Source organism: Ovis aries, chromosome 12, assembly GCF_016772045.2.
Source record: "Ovis aries strain OAR_USU_Benz2616 breed Rambouillet chromosome 12, ARS-UI_Ramb_v3.0, whole genome shotgun sequence".
NCBI lineage: Eukaryota > Metazoa > Chordata > Mammalia > Artiodactyla > Bovidae > Ovis > Ovis aries.
This window is the reverse complement of record NC_056065.1, coordinates 29,245,411-29,263,641: the sequence shown is the minus strand read 5'-3', so window position 1 is coordinate 29,263,641 and position 18,231 is coordinate 29,245,411. Positions and strand designations below refer to the sequence as shown.

The window sequence follows — 18,231 nt, the reverse complement described above, 5'->3', positions numbered from 1 at the left end:
AATTTATACTCTTATCTGTGGCATCATGTTTAAAATGAATCCTGGTCAGAAAATAATTCAGAGTGTTGTGGGAATTGAAATTAGAGTGAGAATTGGAACATCTGGCTTTTATGAATAGCTCTGCCAAAAATTCATGATCTTAGCCTGGGTAATCATTTAACCTTTGTTTGTGCCACCATTTATTGATGTTCAGTTCATCCATAAGTATATGTTGAGCATTTTTTGTGCCAGATGCTTTACCAAGCATTCATAAATGTGAACCTAATTCTTAAGCTTTCTCTGCTCGGTAGCTTTGTTTCACTGTCAAGAGCTTAACTACTTTACGGATCAGTTATTTTAAATGTAATGAAACCCCTTTATAGAACTAGTATTGGGCAAGGGAATATTATAGCCCTGGTGTTAAGAGACTGCTTCTGTATTATAATGGCCATAAAACCTCTTCATTTATGATTGATGGGATTTTTACTTCAAAAATGTTTTGCTGTGGCTAATCTGTATTGATACTGGAATCTGGTGGGATTCCACTCTACAGTTCCTTAGCATAGATCTTTCAGAATGTTTTGGATTTAACAGTTACAGGCAATCAGCCTTCTGTTCTCTCCTTCCTGTCTCTCAGGTTACAATGCACCGTATCTCTCAGTGTACAGTGAAAATGCAGTTGACATCTTTGATGTGAACTCCATGGAATGGATTCAGACTCTCCCACTCAAAAAGGTAATTTAACATTAAAATATGGCTTGGACCGCCTTGCAGCCCGATGGTTAAGACTACGCACTTCCACTGCAGCATGGGTTCAATCCTTGGTCAGGGAACTAAGATCCCACGTGCCGTGTGGTGTGGCCAGAAAAAGAGAAGAAGCATATGGGCTAAGTGAACAAATGAGTATAAGTGAAACACTATATGACAATTTAGCTATTTTTCACTAATTTAGCATTTTCTGTCATATGTAATAGTATAAGTGGGAATTTGGGACTTTGCTAAGAGCAAAAAGAAAACTCAAGCTGGTTCATTTTATAGGTAGCTCAGCACCATACTATTTTTATTGCATTTAGTTTCGCTATATAAAGTATGATTATTATCATAATGAACAACTATAATACATTCTGTAACTTAAAATGCCAGTGTTACTTTTCACTTTAAGGAACTCTGAAGGAGCATTTCATTTGTAATTTTACTGTTTTTCACATAGCAGTATGCAGTTTTAATCCTGTGAGGACAAACTTCATGGGCTAGAAAAGTGATTAAAATTAGAACCAAAGCTCTGTTAATAAAGGTTTCACATATTCCTAATAAACTATATTTTCCTTTAACATTCCCCCATGGTAACATAAATTTTTACTGCTATAGAATGTCTATTTTGCAAAAAGTGAAGAAGGATAGCTTGATATATGTAGCATGTGTCATTAGTTGAGGGACAGGATTTAGAGGGATAAGTAACAGAAACTAACCAAGATCTCATTTCAAAATCTGCCCCAATTTTAAACCTTAACAGTGGAAAAAGCTCTTGTAAATACTGCCACATTTTGTAAAACAACTAAATATGGTCCTTGATTTTATAAATTCAGACTGGTTACAATTAATTTTCCCTTTTATTTTTACCATGTGAATTTTGAAATATGTATAAAGGAAGCATAATAATAAACTGACCTCTTATGAAATAACTTAAGAGCCAAAATATTACCAAAATATCACTGAATCTACCTATGTATTTTTTATCCTGAACGTTGTGTTCATCATTCCCTTGCTTTTCTTAAAATATAGAATTTTTATATATTTTAGGCAGTATGTTGTTCATTTTGCTTGTGTTTGAGGTAATAATAAAATGTTATGTATCATCTTTTGCCTTGCTTTCTTCATGTACTTACTGTGTTTCTAAGATTTATCCATATTACATTGTACTATATTTTTCTTCATTGCTTTTCACTGCTATAAAATAGTCTCTTGGGTGAATAGATCACTGTATGTTCTTCTGATTAGCAGACATGTGAGTTATTTCCCAGCTTTTTGCTGTTGTGAACATTTCAGCGTATGTCTTCAGGTGTGTGTGTGCAGGAGTTTCCTTTAAGTCATGTGCCAAGGAACGAAATTGATGGGACACAGAGAATGCACGTGTTCAGCTTTACAAGACAGTTTTTTCCAAAGTAACTGTACCAGTCGACACTCCTACCATGTGTTTATGACTTTGTAACAACCCATGCCATTGTCAGTATTCAGACTTTTGTGACTAATGTATCTGAGGTTATCCAGTGCTACCTCATGAAGTGTTCATTTGTATGTCCTCTGTTGGCTATGCTGTTGATAATCTTTCATGCTTCTTCATCGTTCATATTTCCTCTTCTGTGAAACGCCTGGTCATGTTTTTTATCCCTATTTCTGTTTAGTTGATCATTGTTTGTAATTGATTTATTGAAGTTATTAATATACTGTAGATACTGGGTTAGTGATAGGTGTGGTGAGTCTTTTTCCTGTTTGCGACTCATCTATTAATTTTCATGGTGTATTTTGTGAATGTTTATTATTATTGCTGAAAATTCATTGTTATAAATTTTAATGTAGTTAAATACATCATTCTTATTGTTTATGGTTTTTGGTTGTTTTTTTTTCCCCCCTTAAGAAACTGTTTCCTACCTCCAGGTCTTAAAGATAAGATCTTTATTTCCTTTCAAAAGTTTCACCCTCTACCTTTATGTATAATCCATTTGGAATTGATTTTCTGTGTAATGTGTGAAGTAGGGATTCAGTTTCATTTGTTCCATGTAGATACCCATTGCTCCATCACCATTTATTGACAGACCTTCCTTTTCTCATAGATGTACAGTTTTATCTCTGTTCTGTGTGTGCATTTAGTTCAAATAAGATTCCTAAAGTATCTGTATTAATATCTTAGCATCATCATCTGCTTGCTAGTGGCTTTAAAAGTTAAATTTAGGGTTTAAATATATTTCACTTTTTTTTTTTTTGCCAAGAATACTGTTTCTTTAAAATTTTATCATTACAAATTAGATAATTTTATACCTTTCTAGTTAGAATTAATTTCTAATTTTTTGTTGATTTTCTGAGAAGGCTATATTTTGAAGAAGAAAGATAAAGGTCTTAAGAATGTGTGCTTTACAAGTATGTCAAAATTTTATGATTTAATTTTCGAACCTTGTTAAAATATTAATTTTATTTTTTATTATTTTAGGTTCGCCCCTTAAACAGTGAAGGATCATTAAATCTTTTAGGCTTGGAGACGATTAGATTGATATATTTCAAAAATAAAATGGCAGGTAAGAAAATACGCATTAATAGGAGAGCTTCATAGAAACATTCTCGCTAAGCTGACTGCCAAAAACAGAGCCACTTAACTGACTGCAGAGCCGCTTAAACTCAGGTGTACCTTACTCTAGGATCTGTGCAGTTGACCACCATCATACCCTCAGTATCCTGGGATAAACTACTTGACAAAAACTCATTCTGTTCAGGCTCACATAACTGTATAAGCAAAATATTTGTTTCTGACCTACCTTGTTATTTTTCTGTGGATTACTGAGGTTAATAGAAAAAGTATAACTGAATGTCTCTTCTGTACTTCTAATACTGTAGAACTTAACCAAAATTGGTAGCACTTAAATTGTGAAAACTCACCCAGAGTACTGATTCGGGACTGTTGGAGTACGTCTTCTGCCAGTGCATAGGGCTTAAAACTTTTGAAGTGCTGACGACAACGTGGGCAGCAGAAGAAGCAGGGACAAGAGGAAAGTCACTGGAGGGCCCAGAGTCAGGAGAGGGAATGGGCTCCTGAGTGCCCCGGGACAGGGCGAGGGCCGTGTCCAAAGTAGTGGAGTGAGTCCTAGCCACGGGGCGACTGCACACATCTCATTAAATAAGCAAGTTGTGAACAGTTAAAATCTGATTTTTAACAGAGATTATTATAATTTTGCCTTCTATATAGTATTCTCATGTCTTAGCAACAAATTTCTCCATAACAGAGGTATCATAAATTTATGATCTTTTGTGGCAGAGCTAGTTAATGCAGATGTAATTAGTGGTACATTATGTACTGAAAAATAATAATTAAAATTGACTTAAATATAAGGAAAACATTGCCATTAAGAAAACACATTAAAATGTTTATACTTAGCTGTTATCTCTGGGTAGTTGGGATTAATTATATTCTTTATGCCTTTCTTTTTTTCCCCCACACTCTTCCAATAAATTTGTATTGTCTAACAACAACAACCAAAAAGCCATCAAAAGTTTGTTGTTTCTGTTTTGGTTGTTTGTTTTTAGTACTAGCATACACACAAATGCTTAGCTTCAGATTTGGTGCTCTGGTACATCCTCTTGGCGCTGAAGGCTTCTTGGGATACAGACAGGTGACTGTAGGAGAAGTCCTATGCTAAGAGGATATTCAGTTTGACTTGAGAAAGGACATTCGAGTGTTAAAAATGAGTCCTGCTCAGTGATGGATTCACCATGAACCTGTGCTTTACGGCCCCTCCCTCCGAGACTTGATACTTAATTTTGTATCTGTTTCTTAGTCACTCACTCAGTCAGCTCCAACTCTTTGCTACCCCAGGGACTATAGCCCGCCAGGGTCCTCTGTCCATGGAATTCTCCAGGCAAGAATACTGGAGTGGATGACCATTTCCTTCTCCAGGGAATCTTCTCACCCCAGGGGCTGAACTTGAGTCTCCTTTGTCTCCAGCATTGGCAGGCGGGTTCTTTACCACTAGCGCCACCTGGGAAGCCCTCTGTTTCTTAGAGGAACTCTAAATATTTGTGTTAAGATTAAATCTACCCCGTTCTCACTGTGTGTAACCATGATAATCTTAAAATGTGTCCATTATCCAGTTTGTGTCTACAGAGCAAAACCTTTTCCATTTTGTCTCTTTTTATGCTTTCATCTTTCTACTCTAGGCCAGGAGTAAAAGTAGAGATTGGACAAGGAAGACTCGACAACATAGTAGTCTTTGTCCTTTGCAAAGGAAAGGAAATCCTCTTTCCTGGAGATTCTGTTTCTTTCTTGTCTTCTCCCTATTTTGTCTATTTCTCTTTCATCTCTCAAGAGCTCAGAGTGTTTTTGTAGCCTTCTGGCTGTCCAGAACCTCCCATTGCCACTGTTACTCACCAAGATCTGCTTTACCTTCATAATTCTCAAATTCTCATCTACTTTTTAAAAATTATCATTTTAATTTTTGGTATTAGGAAAGCAATCTAAGTTATTTATTTTGCTACAAGGAGATTGTTGCTCTTTTTACTGATCGTGTTACTTTGGCTTGGCTTACAGGCCCCCTTGGTTTCTTCCCACTTCCTTTTTCTCACTTTAGCTTTCTGGCTATTAAAAGCTTCTCTAAAGGTTGGCTTTTCTCTTTTTCCTTATCTTATTTAGAGAATGGTAGTCCTCATGTTGTATGGATACAGTTGTCTATTTTAGAGTATGTTCACCATATTCCAGCATCCATGGTTGAGAGTTTTGTTTACTTCTAGGTATTAAAATGGAAAGATATGGATATTAGATGACTAGGTGTATATGATTGTGTATCCCCCCAAGATCAGGAGAGTAGGAGTAGGAATAAGATTCTTACCTTTAGTAAAGAAACTAGTATATAGGAAAACTAGTATATAAACTAGTATAAAGAAACTAGTGTATAGGAAACACAATTCCTTTCCTTTACTCCACATCTTATAAATTGGAACTTCAAAGAAAATGTTTTAGTATATGTAATGGGCTTCCGTGATGGCCCGGATGGTAAAGAATCCGCCTGCAATGAGAGAAACGTTTAATTGGTATCATTTCTGTGAATAATTCACAGTTTATGCCTGATTGCTGTGCAGGTTAACAATAAGAACTTTTTAACATCTTAAGCCATTGAAACGAATACTTGGAAGGAGGGAGAAGTTGGTATAGAGATATTGAGGATGGGGTAACCAAAGTGACGGGACACCAAGGCAGCTACATTTCCCTTTTTTTCTCCTAGTAAAATTGTACCATTTTATGTTTATAATCAAATAAAAGTGAAAATATACTTTGTAAGCTATGTTTGATTTCATCGTATATTTGTTTACATATATTCTGTTGAAAATTATTACTTATTTACTGTGATTATCAGCACACAACTTTTAAAGTCAGAATTGCATATGCTTGTATTGATTGAGATTTGTACCATCTTGGGGATTAATGAATAAAATGCATTTTAGCACTTTAAAGAACATCATTGTTCTTTTCTGTCTTTTGTTTTTTTTTAACAGAAGGGGATGAACTGGTAGTTCCTGAAACATCGGATAATAGTCGGAAGCAGATGGTTAGAAATATTAACAATAAGAGGCGTTACTCTTTCAGAGTTCCAGAAGAGGAAAGAATGCAGCAGAGGAGGTCGGTGTTTCATTTGTGCTCGTCCAGAGACGCTCGAAGCGTCAGAAGGACTGTTTGCTGATGATGCTAGGTTTGATTTGGAAGGAAAATTTGATCTCTGAAAGCCTGTCATTCTCTGTGATTTTAAAAACTGCAATAATGAATGTATTTCTCAGTGTAATTTTGATAAATACCCTCCAAATTGTGAGTAGGTACTAGATTAAAGTACCATATTTTGATTCATTTCTCTACATATATGTAATAGTTGCAAGTTTTAGAATGCGGGCCTTTATAAAAAACATAGAACATATCTATGCAGATTAACTGTTTTCTTCATGAGGAGTAGCCTGGTAGTATGTCCAGTGACACACAAAAACATTTCTAATATATTAGCAACTATTTAAAAGGACATACATAAAATAGTCAGAATTATCTGTAGAGTAAGAACTTGTTTCATATTTAAATACTAACTCTGTTTTCCCACCAAAAAGCATAAGATCTTTTAAATTTAAAACAAAATCTTCTAAGTTAAAATTTTATTTCGTATATTCTATTATTTTAATTCTGTCCTTATTAACATGATTTCACAGTTTATTTGTATGAAAAAAATTGAATATACTTTTCTCTAAAATTATCTAGATTGGTCATGGGACAAAAGTATCTAAACAGATGTTTTTTCTTACAGGGAGATGTTACGAGATCCAGAAATGAGAAATAAATTAATTTCTAACCCAACTAATTTTAACCACATAGCACATATGGGTCCAGGAGATGGAATACAGATCCTAAAAGACCTGCCCATGGTAAGAGAAATAAAGACTGAATGTGACTATAGATGGGGTTAAGAATAAGGTTCGAGGGAGCAGATATATATATAAATATGAATGTGTGTGTGTATATACATATATGTGTGTGTTTAAATACTTATGAGTCGAAAGGGTATATTAGTGTAATGAGGAAATGTTTATCTCAGAATATCACGATTTATGTAAGATGCATGATGACATAACTGATGAAAAAGTGTTAAATTTAGTTACATATCAAAAAACAAGCATACCAATTCTTACTTAGTTGCATCTCCTATAAGCTTCTCCCATATCTACATTTACCATTTTGGAGAAATAAACCAGATATGGAGAGGCTCTATACCAAGATTCAGAACTTTGTTACCAAATCACTAAAATTTCACTAAGTTATAGCAATTCAACACAGATATTTGGCCCACCTCCTATTGAAACCATATTAGCTTGTTCATTAATGTTCACACCTCTCATCTGATCATGAAATTAAATCTTTTTCATTTGCCTAATTACAAACATGTTACCTAGTCAGTCTTATATTTAAAAAGTACAAATTGGAAAAAAATTTTTTTTTAACAACATGAAGATTGGATTCTTGGACCTAATATATTGAGATTAAGAATATTAATCTTAATCTGGAATTAGCTAATTAGCTGAACTTTGTTTATACTTAACATTACAGTATTATGGTATTCTCAAACTATGTGTGTTAGTCACTCAGTCATATCCGACTCTTTGTAACCCCATCGACTGTAGCCCATCTATGGAATTCTTCAGGCACGAATACTGGAGTAGGTTGCCATTTCCTTTTGAAACTTTAACGTGACTCTTTTGATCATCTAGATTTTGCACAGAATTTTAGGCATAATTTATATATTGTGGCAGTCTGGGAGATGATTTGTGAATCTTAACCCAAAGCTCTTTCTAAGAAAGTCTGTGTTAAATACCCACATTACTAACTCTACTGTGATAGAAGATAAAAACATCTATCACTGACACAAGAAATAACAGGTAACACAATTTGTACAATGAAGTTTTTTTTATTAAACTCTTAAGGGTACTCTTGCATGCATTTCAAGGAAGGAACCAAAAAAAGTCTGCATTAATTTGAATCTGAGTCCCACATTATAAATATCTCAATTAAGCAGTTGGTTCTGTTTATGAATGAATATGACATTCCTGCTGTCATTTTTTTTTTACCAATTATCAAGACATTATGTAATTGCAGTACTATTCCTTCCTTTCAAATCATTCACAATAGTCGTTTATCCTTTTGAAATGGGGATTTTTATTAGCTGTGCTGGGTAAATGTAAAGTATGCAAAAAGATTACAGCCAATCTTGATATAGTAATTAAAACAAAGTAAGAAATTTAAGGCTGAACATAAATATTAAGCCAAAAACTTTGAGTATAAATAAAGGTCGCAAACTGTTTTACTTATCTATCATATTTATTACACTGTTTTTTTCAGTTTTTGCCTGGGAATCAGATTTCAGAATTTTCTCTATTCCTTTCCCATTCTGAACATTTGTTTAAGTCCCCAGTCTGAAATCCCTCAATCTGGGTTTCCTTTGTTCTCAGAAGTAAATGTAACGGAACCATATAGTTCAAAGCCTCTTGTCTTTTTTTTTACAGAAGCTACAGTGTCACATACAAAGTACCTTAGGAGAGAGAAATTTTTAATTATGATGAACAGTTGAAATGTGAATATATGTATAGCTTACATTTGATAGAACAAGTGTTATATACTATCTTAATGAAGCTTTTTGAAATTTAAATAATAAATAGTTTTTAACACTTGCTACATAGTTAGCATTTTGGAGGGATATGTGCATGCATGCTAAGTCACTTCAGTCGTGTTTGACTCTTTGCAACCCTGTGGGTTGTAGCCTGCCAGGAGGAATACAAATTTCAAATACATCCATATGTTACAAAGCAACATATCAACAAACACAAAATTATTTCAGTAGTGAACAAAGGTTTAAGGGGTATTATCCTTTCAAAATTAAGCTTTCTTTCACACTTGCTTCATATTTGTGCACGAAAAAGAATATAGTTTTCCTCTCATTATATTCCAACAACATAGCAAAAAGAATTATGGAAAATTTTTCTGTAAATTCTATTCTATCCCACAGTTTGTTCCTTAAGGTGAAATAGTTTCAGGATTTAATAAAATAAATGACCAGGTGAAATGCTTGACCAGGTGAAAAATGAGTTTGCTAATGTTTCAGAATTCTTTCAGACCTTCGTACACAATAAGATTTGGTCTTTCTACACCCTGAATATGTACACAGAAGCAAAATGTCAAATTTCAAACATAGTAATAATTTTTGTATCACAGAATCCCTCCTTTTCCTCCCTTTACCTTCCCACCACTTAAAGTAAAGGAAATCTCTATTTTTGTTGTTGCTGTTCAAAATAAGATCCAGTCTTAATTACTGTGCAAAATAAGTTCAGGTAGCATTTCCCAAAGATTCATCCCTGATCTCACTCCATGACACATGGCCTTCTCTGCTGGTTACTTATTCCCATTAGACCTGTTGATTTTCAGTATTTGGGTCACTGATATCTTGTTAACCATTGACTGCCTCGCTGGTTCTTTTGTCATTAACAAAAGTGGTTTTTTGCCCTAGCATTGCAATTCCTTTTTTAACGTTCATTTCATGTTTTCTTATCATATAAACACTTTTGAATTTCCAGGACGAGAAATTGGTGTAAATTTTTGAAACCTGTTCACCTGTACATGGAGTATTTATTGTAGCAAAAATGTTATGTGTCTGAACTCTTGTTTTTCACAGTCTCACTTTATTTTCACCTGACTTTCTTCCTTTTACCAGCTAAGAACATAAAAGCTGGGACTTTTCACAAGCATCCATTTAATCACTTAACAAATATCTTTTGATACACTGTCTTACCAGAACTGTGCTTATCTTGGAGTAAACATTGGTGAACAACACAATAATATGCATGTCTGAAAAGAAAATAATATGCATGTCTGTATCTGTGTGTGTGTATATATATGTATACATGTACTGAAAACCTTGTGATATTTTAATCTCAGATTTTAGTATGTTCCTTCCACTGTAGTTTTCTATATTTAATGAACTATTCCCCCCCAAAAAAAAAGATGAATTAAATTCATCTAATGTTAACATATATAAGAAGCACTTTCAAATACCAAAGTTAGGTTGTCATTTGTGCAAAGAACATGTACCCCAGACATTTTTATGTTTAACTTATTCAAATCAGTATTGCCTTCCTGTGGAATGCTTATAAGCTTAGAAAGTTTATTGAATGTCTTTGGAAGATTATTCTGTTTCCTTTGTACCAAAATGATACTGAAACAGTGGTTTGCCTCACGAGTGTGGAAAAGATAGTAAGGGTAGGGAGTCATTTTTTATTTTGTCTCCTATATCAGGGTGAATCTTTCATGTGTGGCTTAGTGAACCATGAGAATATAAGCAATTAATATAAAATAGCATGTGTGTCTTACAAGTATATACTGTAGTAGTTTCCTGGAATCCCTTTTGTCATCTACCTTTTTTCATAAGTGGATACTGGTAATAAAGAATAGATTTGTCTCAAGCTGAATTAAAAAATAATATTTTACCTCTAAAAGATTTTTTTTTTTTGGACATAAAACTTCTCCTAGTCTTTCACCTGTTCCTAAAATTGTTAATAACATTTCTAGATCAATGATCTTTTAGACTTTTAAGAAGTAATTTTACTTCTTAAAGTCATAGTTAGATGCCCATGAATAGTTTTTTTCTTTTGGAAAAGAGCTTAGCAAGTATTGATTTAACACACATCTCTAAATTTTAAGCTTCCCTAATTTATCAGATTTCTTTTAACAAAGCAACCTCATCTCAACTCATGAGAATATCAGTCAGCATCTCTCTGGGAAGTCATTCAATCTCTGTCTTAATGAGGTGATCTTAGGATGTTTTCTTGAAACATAGTTCGTAAGAACTGAACTTTGAAAATTCCCATAAGAGAAGGTGACTGGGTGCTAAGTGATGTCTCCATATATCCACAAATTATATTACATGAAAAACTAGAGTCCTTGTTTTCAAAAACTTTGTTCTGTGTCTTTCAGTTCAGTTCAGTTCAGTTCAGTCACTCAGTTGTGTCCGACTCTTTGCAACCCCATGAATCGCAGCACGCCAGGCCTCCCTGTCCATCACCAACTCCCGGAGTTCACTCAGACTCACGTCCATTGAGTCAGTGATGCCATCCAGCCAGCTCATCCTCGGTCGTCCCCTTCTCCTCCTGCCCCCAATCCCTCCCACCATCAGAGTCTTTTCCAATGAGTCAACTCTTCGCATGAGGTGGCCAAAGTACTGGAGTTTCAGCTTCAGCATCATTCCCTCCAAAGAAATCTCAGGACTGATCTCCTTTAGGATGGACTGGTTGGATCTCCTTGCAGTCCAAGGGACTCTCAAGAGTCTTCTCCAACACCACAGTTCAAAAGCATCAATTCTTCGGTGCTCAGCCTTCCTCACAGTCCAACTCTCACATCCATACATGACTACTGGAAAAACCATAGCCTTGACTAGACAGACCTTAGTCTATGTCTTTAGTGTTACATTATTTCATTTTTTAAAAATTACACTTGAACATTGAAGAAAAGGTTGTTCTCTTGTTAAAAAACAAACATGTACTATAGGTGTCTAAGTGGAGATAAGCTTGGGCTACTTATAGGTAAACCGATAATTAGTACATTCCATTCACTCAGTTACTCACTCAGTCGTGTCCGACTCTTTGCGACCCCATGGACTGTATAGCCCACCAGGCTCCTCCGTCCGTGAGATTTTCCAAGCAAGAATACTGGAGTGGGTTGTCATTTCCTTCTCCAGGGGATCTTCCCGATCCAGGAATTGAGCCCAGGTCTCCTACATTGCAGGCAGGAACCACCAGGCATACAGTATATTCTAGAGTTACTCATTATAGGAAGATAAGATCAGTAAAAGCAAACACATGTCAAGTCTATAAATACACTGATTTCAGTTTCTCAAGGAACACTTTCATAACGCTTCTGGTGAGAGGCTGGTTGTATTAATAGGTTCACTTGTTCTTTAATTATTTCTTGCTTTTTCTACCCTTAATGTTTTTGTTTAGATTTTTTGCCATGTTTTGATTATATCACAATCAAAGGAGAACACTGAACTAAATTTCAAAAATCTACTTGTATTTCTGAAAGTCCAGTTTTTACTCATCTTGATGACAGCAATAAAAGAGAATAATCTTACAAGGCGAATGACTTTTTGCAAATCAACTCTTCAAGTAACTGGCAAGAAGATTACAAAATTTAACTTTCTAACGCCTAAAAGTATTTCGTGATGGATTCAGTTATTGATGCTTCATGGTTTTCTATCTGCATGTTGTCTGAAATGTCACATGTATCTGGTGAATCCATTTTCATTACCTCATTACCTTTTTTCTTTCTGTTGTTTTGATAGCCGGGTCTCCCTTATCCATCCCCTCATCATCACTCCGGTCTGATCTCCTCTCCGATCAACTTTGAGCACATCTATCACATGACTGTTAATTCTGCTGAAAAATTTCTCTCTCCTGATTCCATAAACCCTGAATATTCCCCGTCTCTGCGCTCTGTCCCCGGTACACCGAGCTTTATGACTCTGAGGGTATGAAAGCTGAGTTAGGTGTTAACTTGTACTAACCACGTGCGGATCTCTGCCTGGCTTCAATAAGTAACACTGCCACGGGGGTGCATTCTGTGTACGTTTTCCTTTGGCCTGTTTCTCTGCTGCCAGACTTCCATCCTTCCTCTTCCTCCTCTTCTCGCTTCAAGTTCTACTTTGTTTCTTCTTTTGAGGGAAAAGATAAGGACTAGGGAAGATTTCAGTTTTATTTCTAAAACAGTTTTGGAGGTTTTTCTATGTTTAATATAAGATAATCCCATCATGATATATTTCATTACAGATACCGTAAGAAATAGCCCCCAAGTAAGTCTTTATTCTGTTAAAACAAACAAAAAACAGGTCCTAGAATTTCTGAATTCTTTATAGCTCATTAGCTCATTAACCAGTGCAGTTCAGAGAAATTTTTAATATTTAATGAAGTCTGTAGTAGGCCTGTCTAGAGGCCTTTTATCCACAATAAACCCCCTTCCAAAGAGGTCACAGTTCTTAAAAATATAAAGTATAATAGTATCAGTGAATAACAGGAAAAATTGCCAAAAGGAGGTAGTCTTATTAATATTTGAGTTGCTGATGCACTTTTAATGCTAGTCAGGATCCAAAATAAGAGAAGTAAATTAACACGACAGAAAAGCGGAGTGTGCTGCCTTCTGGGGGACCGTGGCCTGGGTCCATGCAGCCTCGCATCCTTGTAACCAGCAGCTCTGCAGTGGGACAGAGAGCTGGCAGCGATTCAAGCTGAATATCCTTATTTCCATCAAGAAATATGTACTTCAAGGGGGCATTTTCTCAAGTTTGTCTTGCAGATAATATTTATCACATCATGCAAACCCATTTCCTGTGACTTAGAAAAAAAATAGCATCCATTCTTTGTTTGTATATTTAGTCATTTTCCAATCAGAAAACTATGTGTAGGGGGAGTTTATTTTTCTGTTTTTGCTTGTATTATAGAATTATCCTAAAGTATGTTTTAAATGCCATTGTCACTGACATTAAACTGTAATGTTATTTATTTGATGACATAAGATTACGTATGATAAACTAAGCCTTAGTTTGTTTGCTTGGTAACAGATTACAGTGAGTGGATTCTAGAGGAGGTTGTATAAACTAATCAGTCAAGAATTTTTGATATAAAAGATGGTGGAAATGTTATTCAAGTTAGTCATCTATAAAGAGAAATGCTGCTGTTAGTGGACATTTTATCCTAATCTTAAGCATATTTGTGAGAGGACCATCAGATTAAGTTTCATTTTGCTTTATAATGAAGTTGAACTTCAGCTGGATGAATGATAAAACTGTTGGATTTGTGGGGTTTTTTTTAATTTTTCCAGAGCACATCTTCTGTGTGTCATTCTTTATCACTTCAATATTCAGTGTTACCTAAACCACTGGTATTGTTATAGGCCTTCATTTTTGCCATTTTTTCTAGAGTAGGTTTGTTTTATAGAACAGGACAACAGCAAGGTACCTTAAGGTTCATAGCAAAACCAGTAAAAGTGGAAAGGTTTCAGCTGATACCCCTGTCTCTCTTGAGCTTTCCTCTGCGGCATCATGCGCACGCATGTCACTGGGGCCTCACAGTGGCTCCTGTGAGTGGATGTTGAAATGCTAGCACTGAGTGTTTCCATTTTAAACTTTGTATTTTGTTAGAGAGAAAAAAAAAAAAAAGGTAAAACATTTGCTTTAAACAAATAACGCAATAAGAATTACATGGACTTTGCAAATTTTATATATGAACCAAAATGGCGGTGGTGGTATTTGAAGGCAGCCAGCCTGCCAACTTTCAATGTGTGTGATTCTTTAAACTGTATGAGTTGGAGTTTTTCGAGAGGTATATTAGCACATGTTTTCCTGATTGCTGGGGCCCTGCATTCCCGACACCCCTTCTGGTCTGAAAAGTTTGGGGCCATGGAGGAGCCATTCAGAAGGCTGGACCCACACCCCAACTGTCTAGGTGTCTGTACCTTTCGAAGCATTCCGTGGCTCCTACATTGGGCCCCAGAATCATTCAGTATTAGATGGAGAGCTTTTCCCCCAGCGTTGCCGAGTTAAGCCGCCTCCCCCAGGCGGCGATGGTCGCAGGCGCCATAGTTAGGACTCGCTGCTTTGTCTGTGAGCGGGGAGGCTGCCTGGCGGCCAGAACGGGAACGTGCAAGTGGCCCTTTTGGTATCAGAATAGTAGGAGTGCGTGAGAAGAGCATGCTTTTAGGCGACTCTCTCCTCAACAGGCCCAGTCAGCTTTTGAGTTTCCCTAAGGAAATAAAAATGTCAGACATAGTAAAAGCTTTGCTTCTGTTATCTGCAGATGTCCATGTAATTCTACGTTTCACTGTCACTTCTAACCATATAACTTTCACTTACTGTTCTCACGGCAACAACAAATTCTTATTTACTGAGAAGTATTTCGGTGAGTACAAGAATAAGCACTTGCGTTTGACTGGCCTGGGGTCTATTCCTGTTAGGGCTTTAGCGCCTTTCTGGGTGGGAGGGATTATAGAATCTGTTTCGTGTTCTGTATCACTATAGTCTAAACAACTTTATTTCTTGAGATTAGGGTGAAAAATAGGCCTCTCTGTCAAAAATCAGTTTCTCTCTGGATGAAGAATTTTTCTTTCTCTTTTGATCTTAGAACCCTCGGCCTCAGGAAAGTCGGACAGCATTCAGTGGCTCGGTCAGTATTCCGTCTATCACCAAATCCCGCCCTGAACCCGGTCGCTCCATGAGCGCCAGCAGTGGCCTGTCAGCAAGTAAGTAGCCTGGGCTGCAGGAGACACATGCTTAGCAAAGCAGCAGCCATGCGCTCAGGCATCACCAGCTGCCAGTGTCTCAGAGCCGGCTGGGCAGCGCCTTGCAGGCGCAAGTGCAGCTGTTACGAAAGTCGTCACGGGGTCCCTCTAGAGGTCGCAGTCCATCTGGGAGACAGACAGGTAATACTACAAACCGTGATGAGAAGTGCCCAACCTCCCAAATCACCATCTAGAACTTTTGGGAAGAGACCCTGCCTAGGACCACAGTTTTCAGACTGTCCCCTTTGCTGTTCAGTCAAAATAGCCCATCTCAGTTTCTTAAGATTAGGGTGGTTTGAGTGTAATTTTTCTCTGAAAGGAATTTTTCCAGACTTGAAAAAGTGTAAATCACAGAGGTGAGGTTCTATAAATGATCACTAGGATGGAGGAAAGGACCCCAGGAAGAACATACTAAGCACTAGGCAGCCCCATCAGACTCCGTCTTTCTGACATTTTATTCTCTGTGTATTGAGAGCTCAGTTCCCACAAGACCCCATAAGGTAGAATTCATTTTCTTATTTACAAATGAAGAAAACTGAAACTCCGACAAGATAACTTGCTTAAGATCACACAGGTTAGTAAGCAGAGCAGCAGAACTCTATGGTGGTTTGGGTATTTTATTCAGAAGGACAGAATTTTTAAAACAGTAACTTCACATTACAGCTTTTGTTAAATTGAGGACTATACTAGGCATGGAATTGGAAGAGAAATCTTAAAAAAATGATTTATGCCTTCAATTAGGTTATAATCTAAGACAGAGAAGATCGGCAACAAAAAAGTAAAGAGTACCTATCCAAAGAAACACATCAACAAATGAAAATCAGCACATGTATAGTGACAGACACCTCTAGAAATAGGATGGAGTGTTGGGAGGGAGCAGATCTCTTAGGGAGTAAGGCTGAGTCTGTGGTTCTCAACCTGAGATGCATTCTAGAATCATCAGAAGGGCTTTTAAAAGTTCAGTTGGGAATTCTGCTTTTGTTGGTCTGGGATGGGGCCCAGGTACTGGTATTTTTAAAGCTCCATAGTATAATATGCAGCATACACTCAGCACTGGTAACTTCTGCAGTAAGTAGATTATGGTGACTCATTTGAGGGGCTCAGGAAAGAAACTGAAAGGAAGCTGTCAGATCGCCAAGGACAGGGTTTCAGCAGGCAGGCTCCTGTTCAGTCTATGAAGACATCTGAATGTGGGTGATCATTAAGTACATATCCTTTGACCAGTCACCTCTTGACATTTCATTGAATTCTGAATGTAACATAACTCAATTTTAGGGATTTGTTAAACCAGCAGAAACTCGAAACCATCAATACCTTTTAGTTGTGCTAAAGCCTCAACACAATCTCATTCTTTCTTGAATGGCGATCTTAATATTGAAGCTCAACAGAATTAAAATATGTTTAGGTTAAAAACGAAAAAATAGTAGGGAGTGCTAAGAGTTGAACATATATAGGTGCTAACAGTACCCCAATATTTCCGAGAATTTTCTGGTCATCCCCTTTCCTCCTCTGGGTGGTTGCCAGTCCTCCTTTGATGTGTCCCAACTCTAAAGCAGAGAGTGAGTTTAAAGAAACACACCGTGTGTCTTTAATCTGTGGCGTTTTGCCCTGTGGAATGAAAATGCTTCTGTTACGTTCCTCTGTGTCTTTAATGAAAACTCTCTAGAAGCTAAGTGACAGTTCTGCATCATCAGGCGGTGTGGTCTTCATTCTTCTGAGCTCTGTTCTCCTCGGCTTCACGTTCAGCATGTGTGCTTTGAACATCTGCTCCTTGCCCCGTTCTTCTCAGGGGCCTCCAGAGGCAAGGACCATCCAGTCAAAGAATGGCAGGCACATAATTCCAACCTAATGTCCAGGTGCTATGAAAGACGTGATGAGAAGTACTGTAAGAGCCCCAGGGAGCAGGAAAGACTCACTGAGACAGTAGCACGTGGGTGGAGACTTGAGGCATTGATTCTGCGGAATCGCCTAGCAAGCAGGGCAGCCCGGGCACAGCCAGTGAGAGCAGAGCCTGGAGGCCTGGCAAGTGCTGCCCACTCATCCAGCAGCCCCGGTGGCTGGGCTCCAGGGTGGGCTTCAGTGTAGCCGGACTCCCGGTCCATCAGTTTGCCTTAAGCAGGAAGGAGGGCTCCCCACCTCAGCTGTCTGTGTGCTGTCTAGAGGGTCGTCCCCTTCTACATGTGTGAAGTTTTACCTGACCCGTGTGCCGTAGGGTCATCTGCACAGAATGGCAGTGCGTTAAAGAGAGAATTCTCTGGAGGCAGCTACAGTGCAAAGCGGCAGCCCATGCCCTCCCCATCGGAGGGCTCGCTGTCCTCGGGAGGCATGGACCAGGGAAGCGACGCCCCAGCGCGGGACTATGACGGAGAGGTGAGTGCCTGTGGGGAGCAGTTCCACCTGGGGACAGGTTCTGGAGAGGTCCTGAACCAGACAGGTGAATGTGTTTCTTGAAGCTGTTCTGCTGCCTGGACTGCAGCAGGGATCAGCCACACGCTCCAGCAGGGGCGGCAGAGCCAGTCACTTGGGTTGCAAGCTGCAGTTATCCTGAAGGTGTTCAGACTTCTAGCTTTCATATGAAAATAGCCTACATTCCCAAAGACCTGCAGAAAGGACTAGAATTTGTTATACTCTGTGCCTCTTACTCAGCT

The 18,231-nt window shown here is 37.5% G+C and overlaps 1 protein-coding gene across 21 annotated transcripts in view; it reads left to right on the top strand.

Moving 5' to 3' along the window:
- Positions 1–18,231, top strand: part of CDC42BPA (CDC42 binding protein kinase alpha) — a 298,329-nt gene that overhangs the window by 275,218 nt on the left and 4,880 nt on the right. For 13 of the 21 annotated variants that reach the window (XM_060396358.1, XM_060396357.1, XM_060396356.1 and 10 more), the window contains 7 exons: positions 617–714; positions 3,185–3,269; positions 6,235–6,358; positions 7,023–7,140; positions 12,597–12,782; positions 15,427–15,544; positions 17,796–17,953. In XM_060396358.1, coding sequence (XP_060252341.1) covers positions 617–714; positions 3,185–3,269; positions 6,235–6,358; positions 7,023–7,140; positions 12,597–12,782; positions 15,427–15,544; positions 17,796–17,953 — 887 coding nt within the window. The remainder of the gene's footprint in view (positions 1–616; positions 715–3,184; positions 3,270–6,234; positions 6,359–7,022; positions 7,141–12,596; positions 12,783–15,426; positions 15,545–17,795; positions 17,954–18,231) is intronic. The other 8 variants (XM_004013640.6, XM_060396359.1, XM_004013639.6 and 5 more) reach the window with 1 other exon arrangement.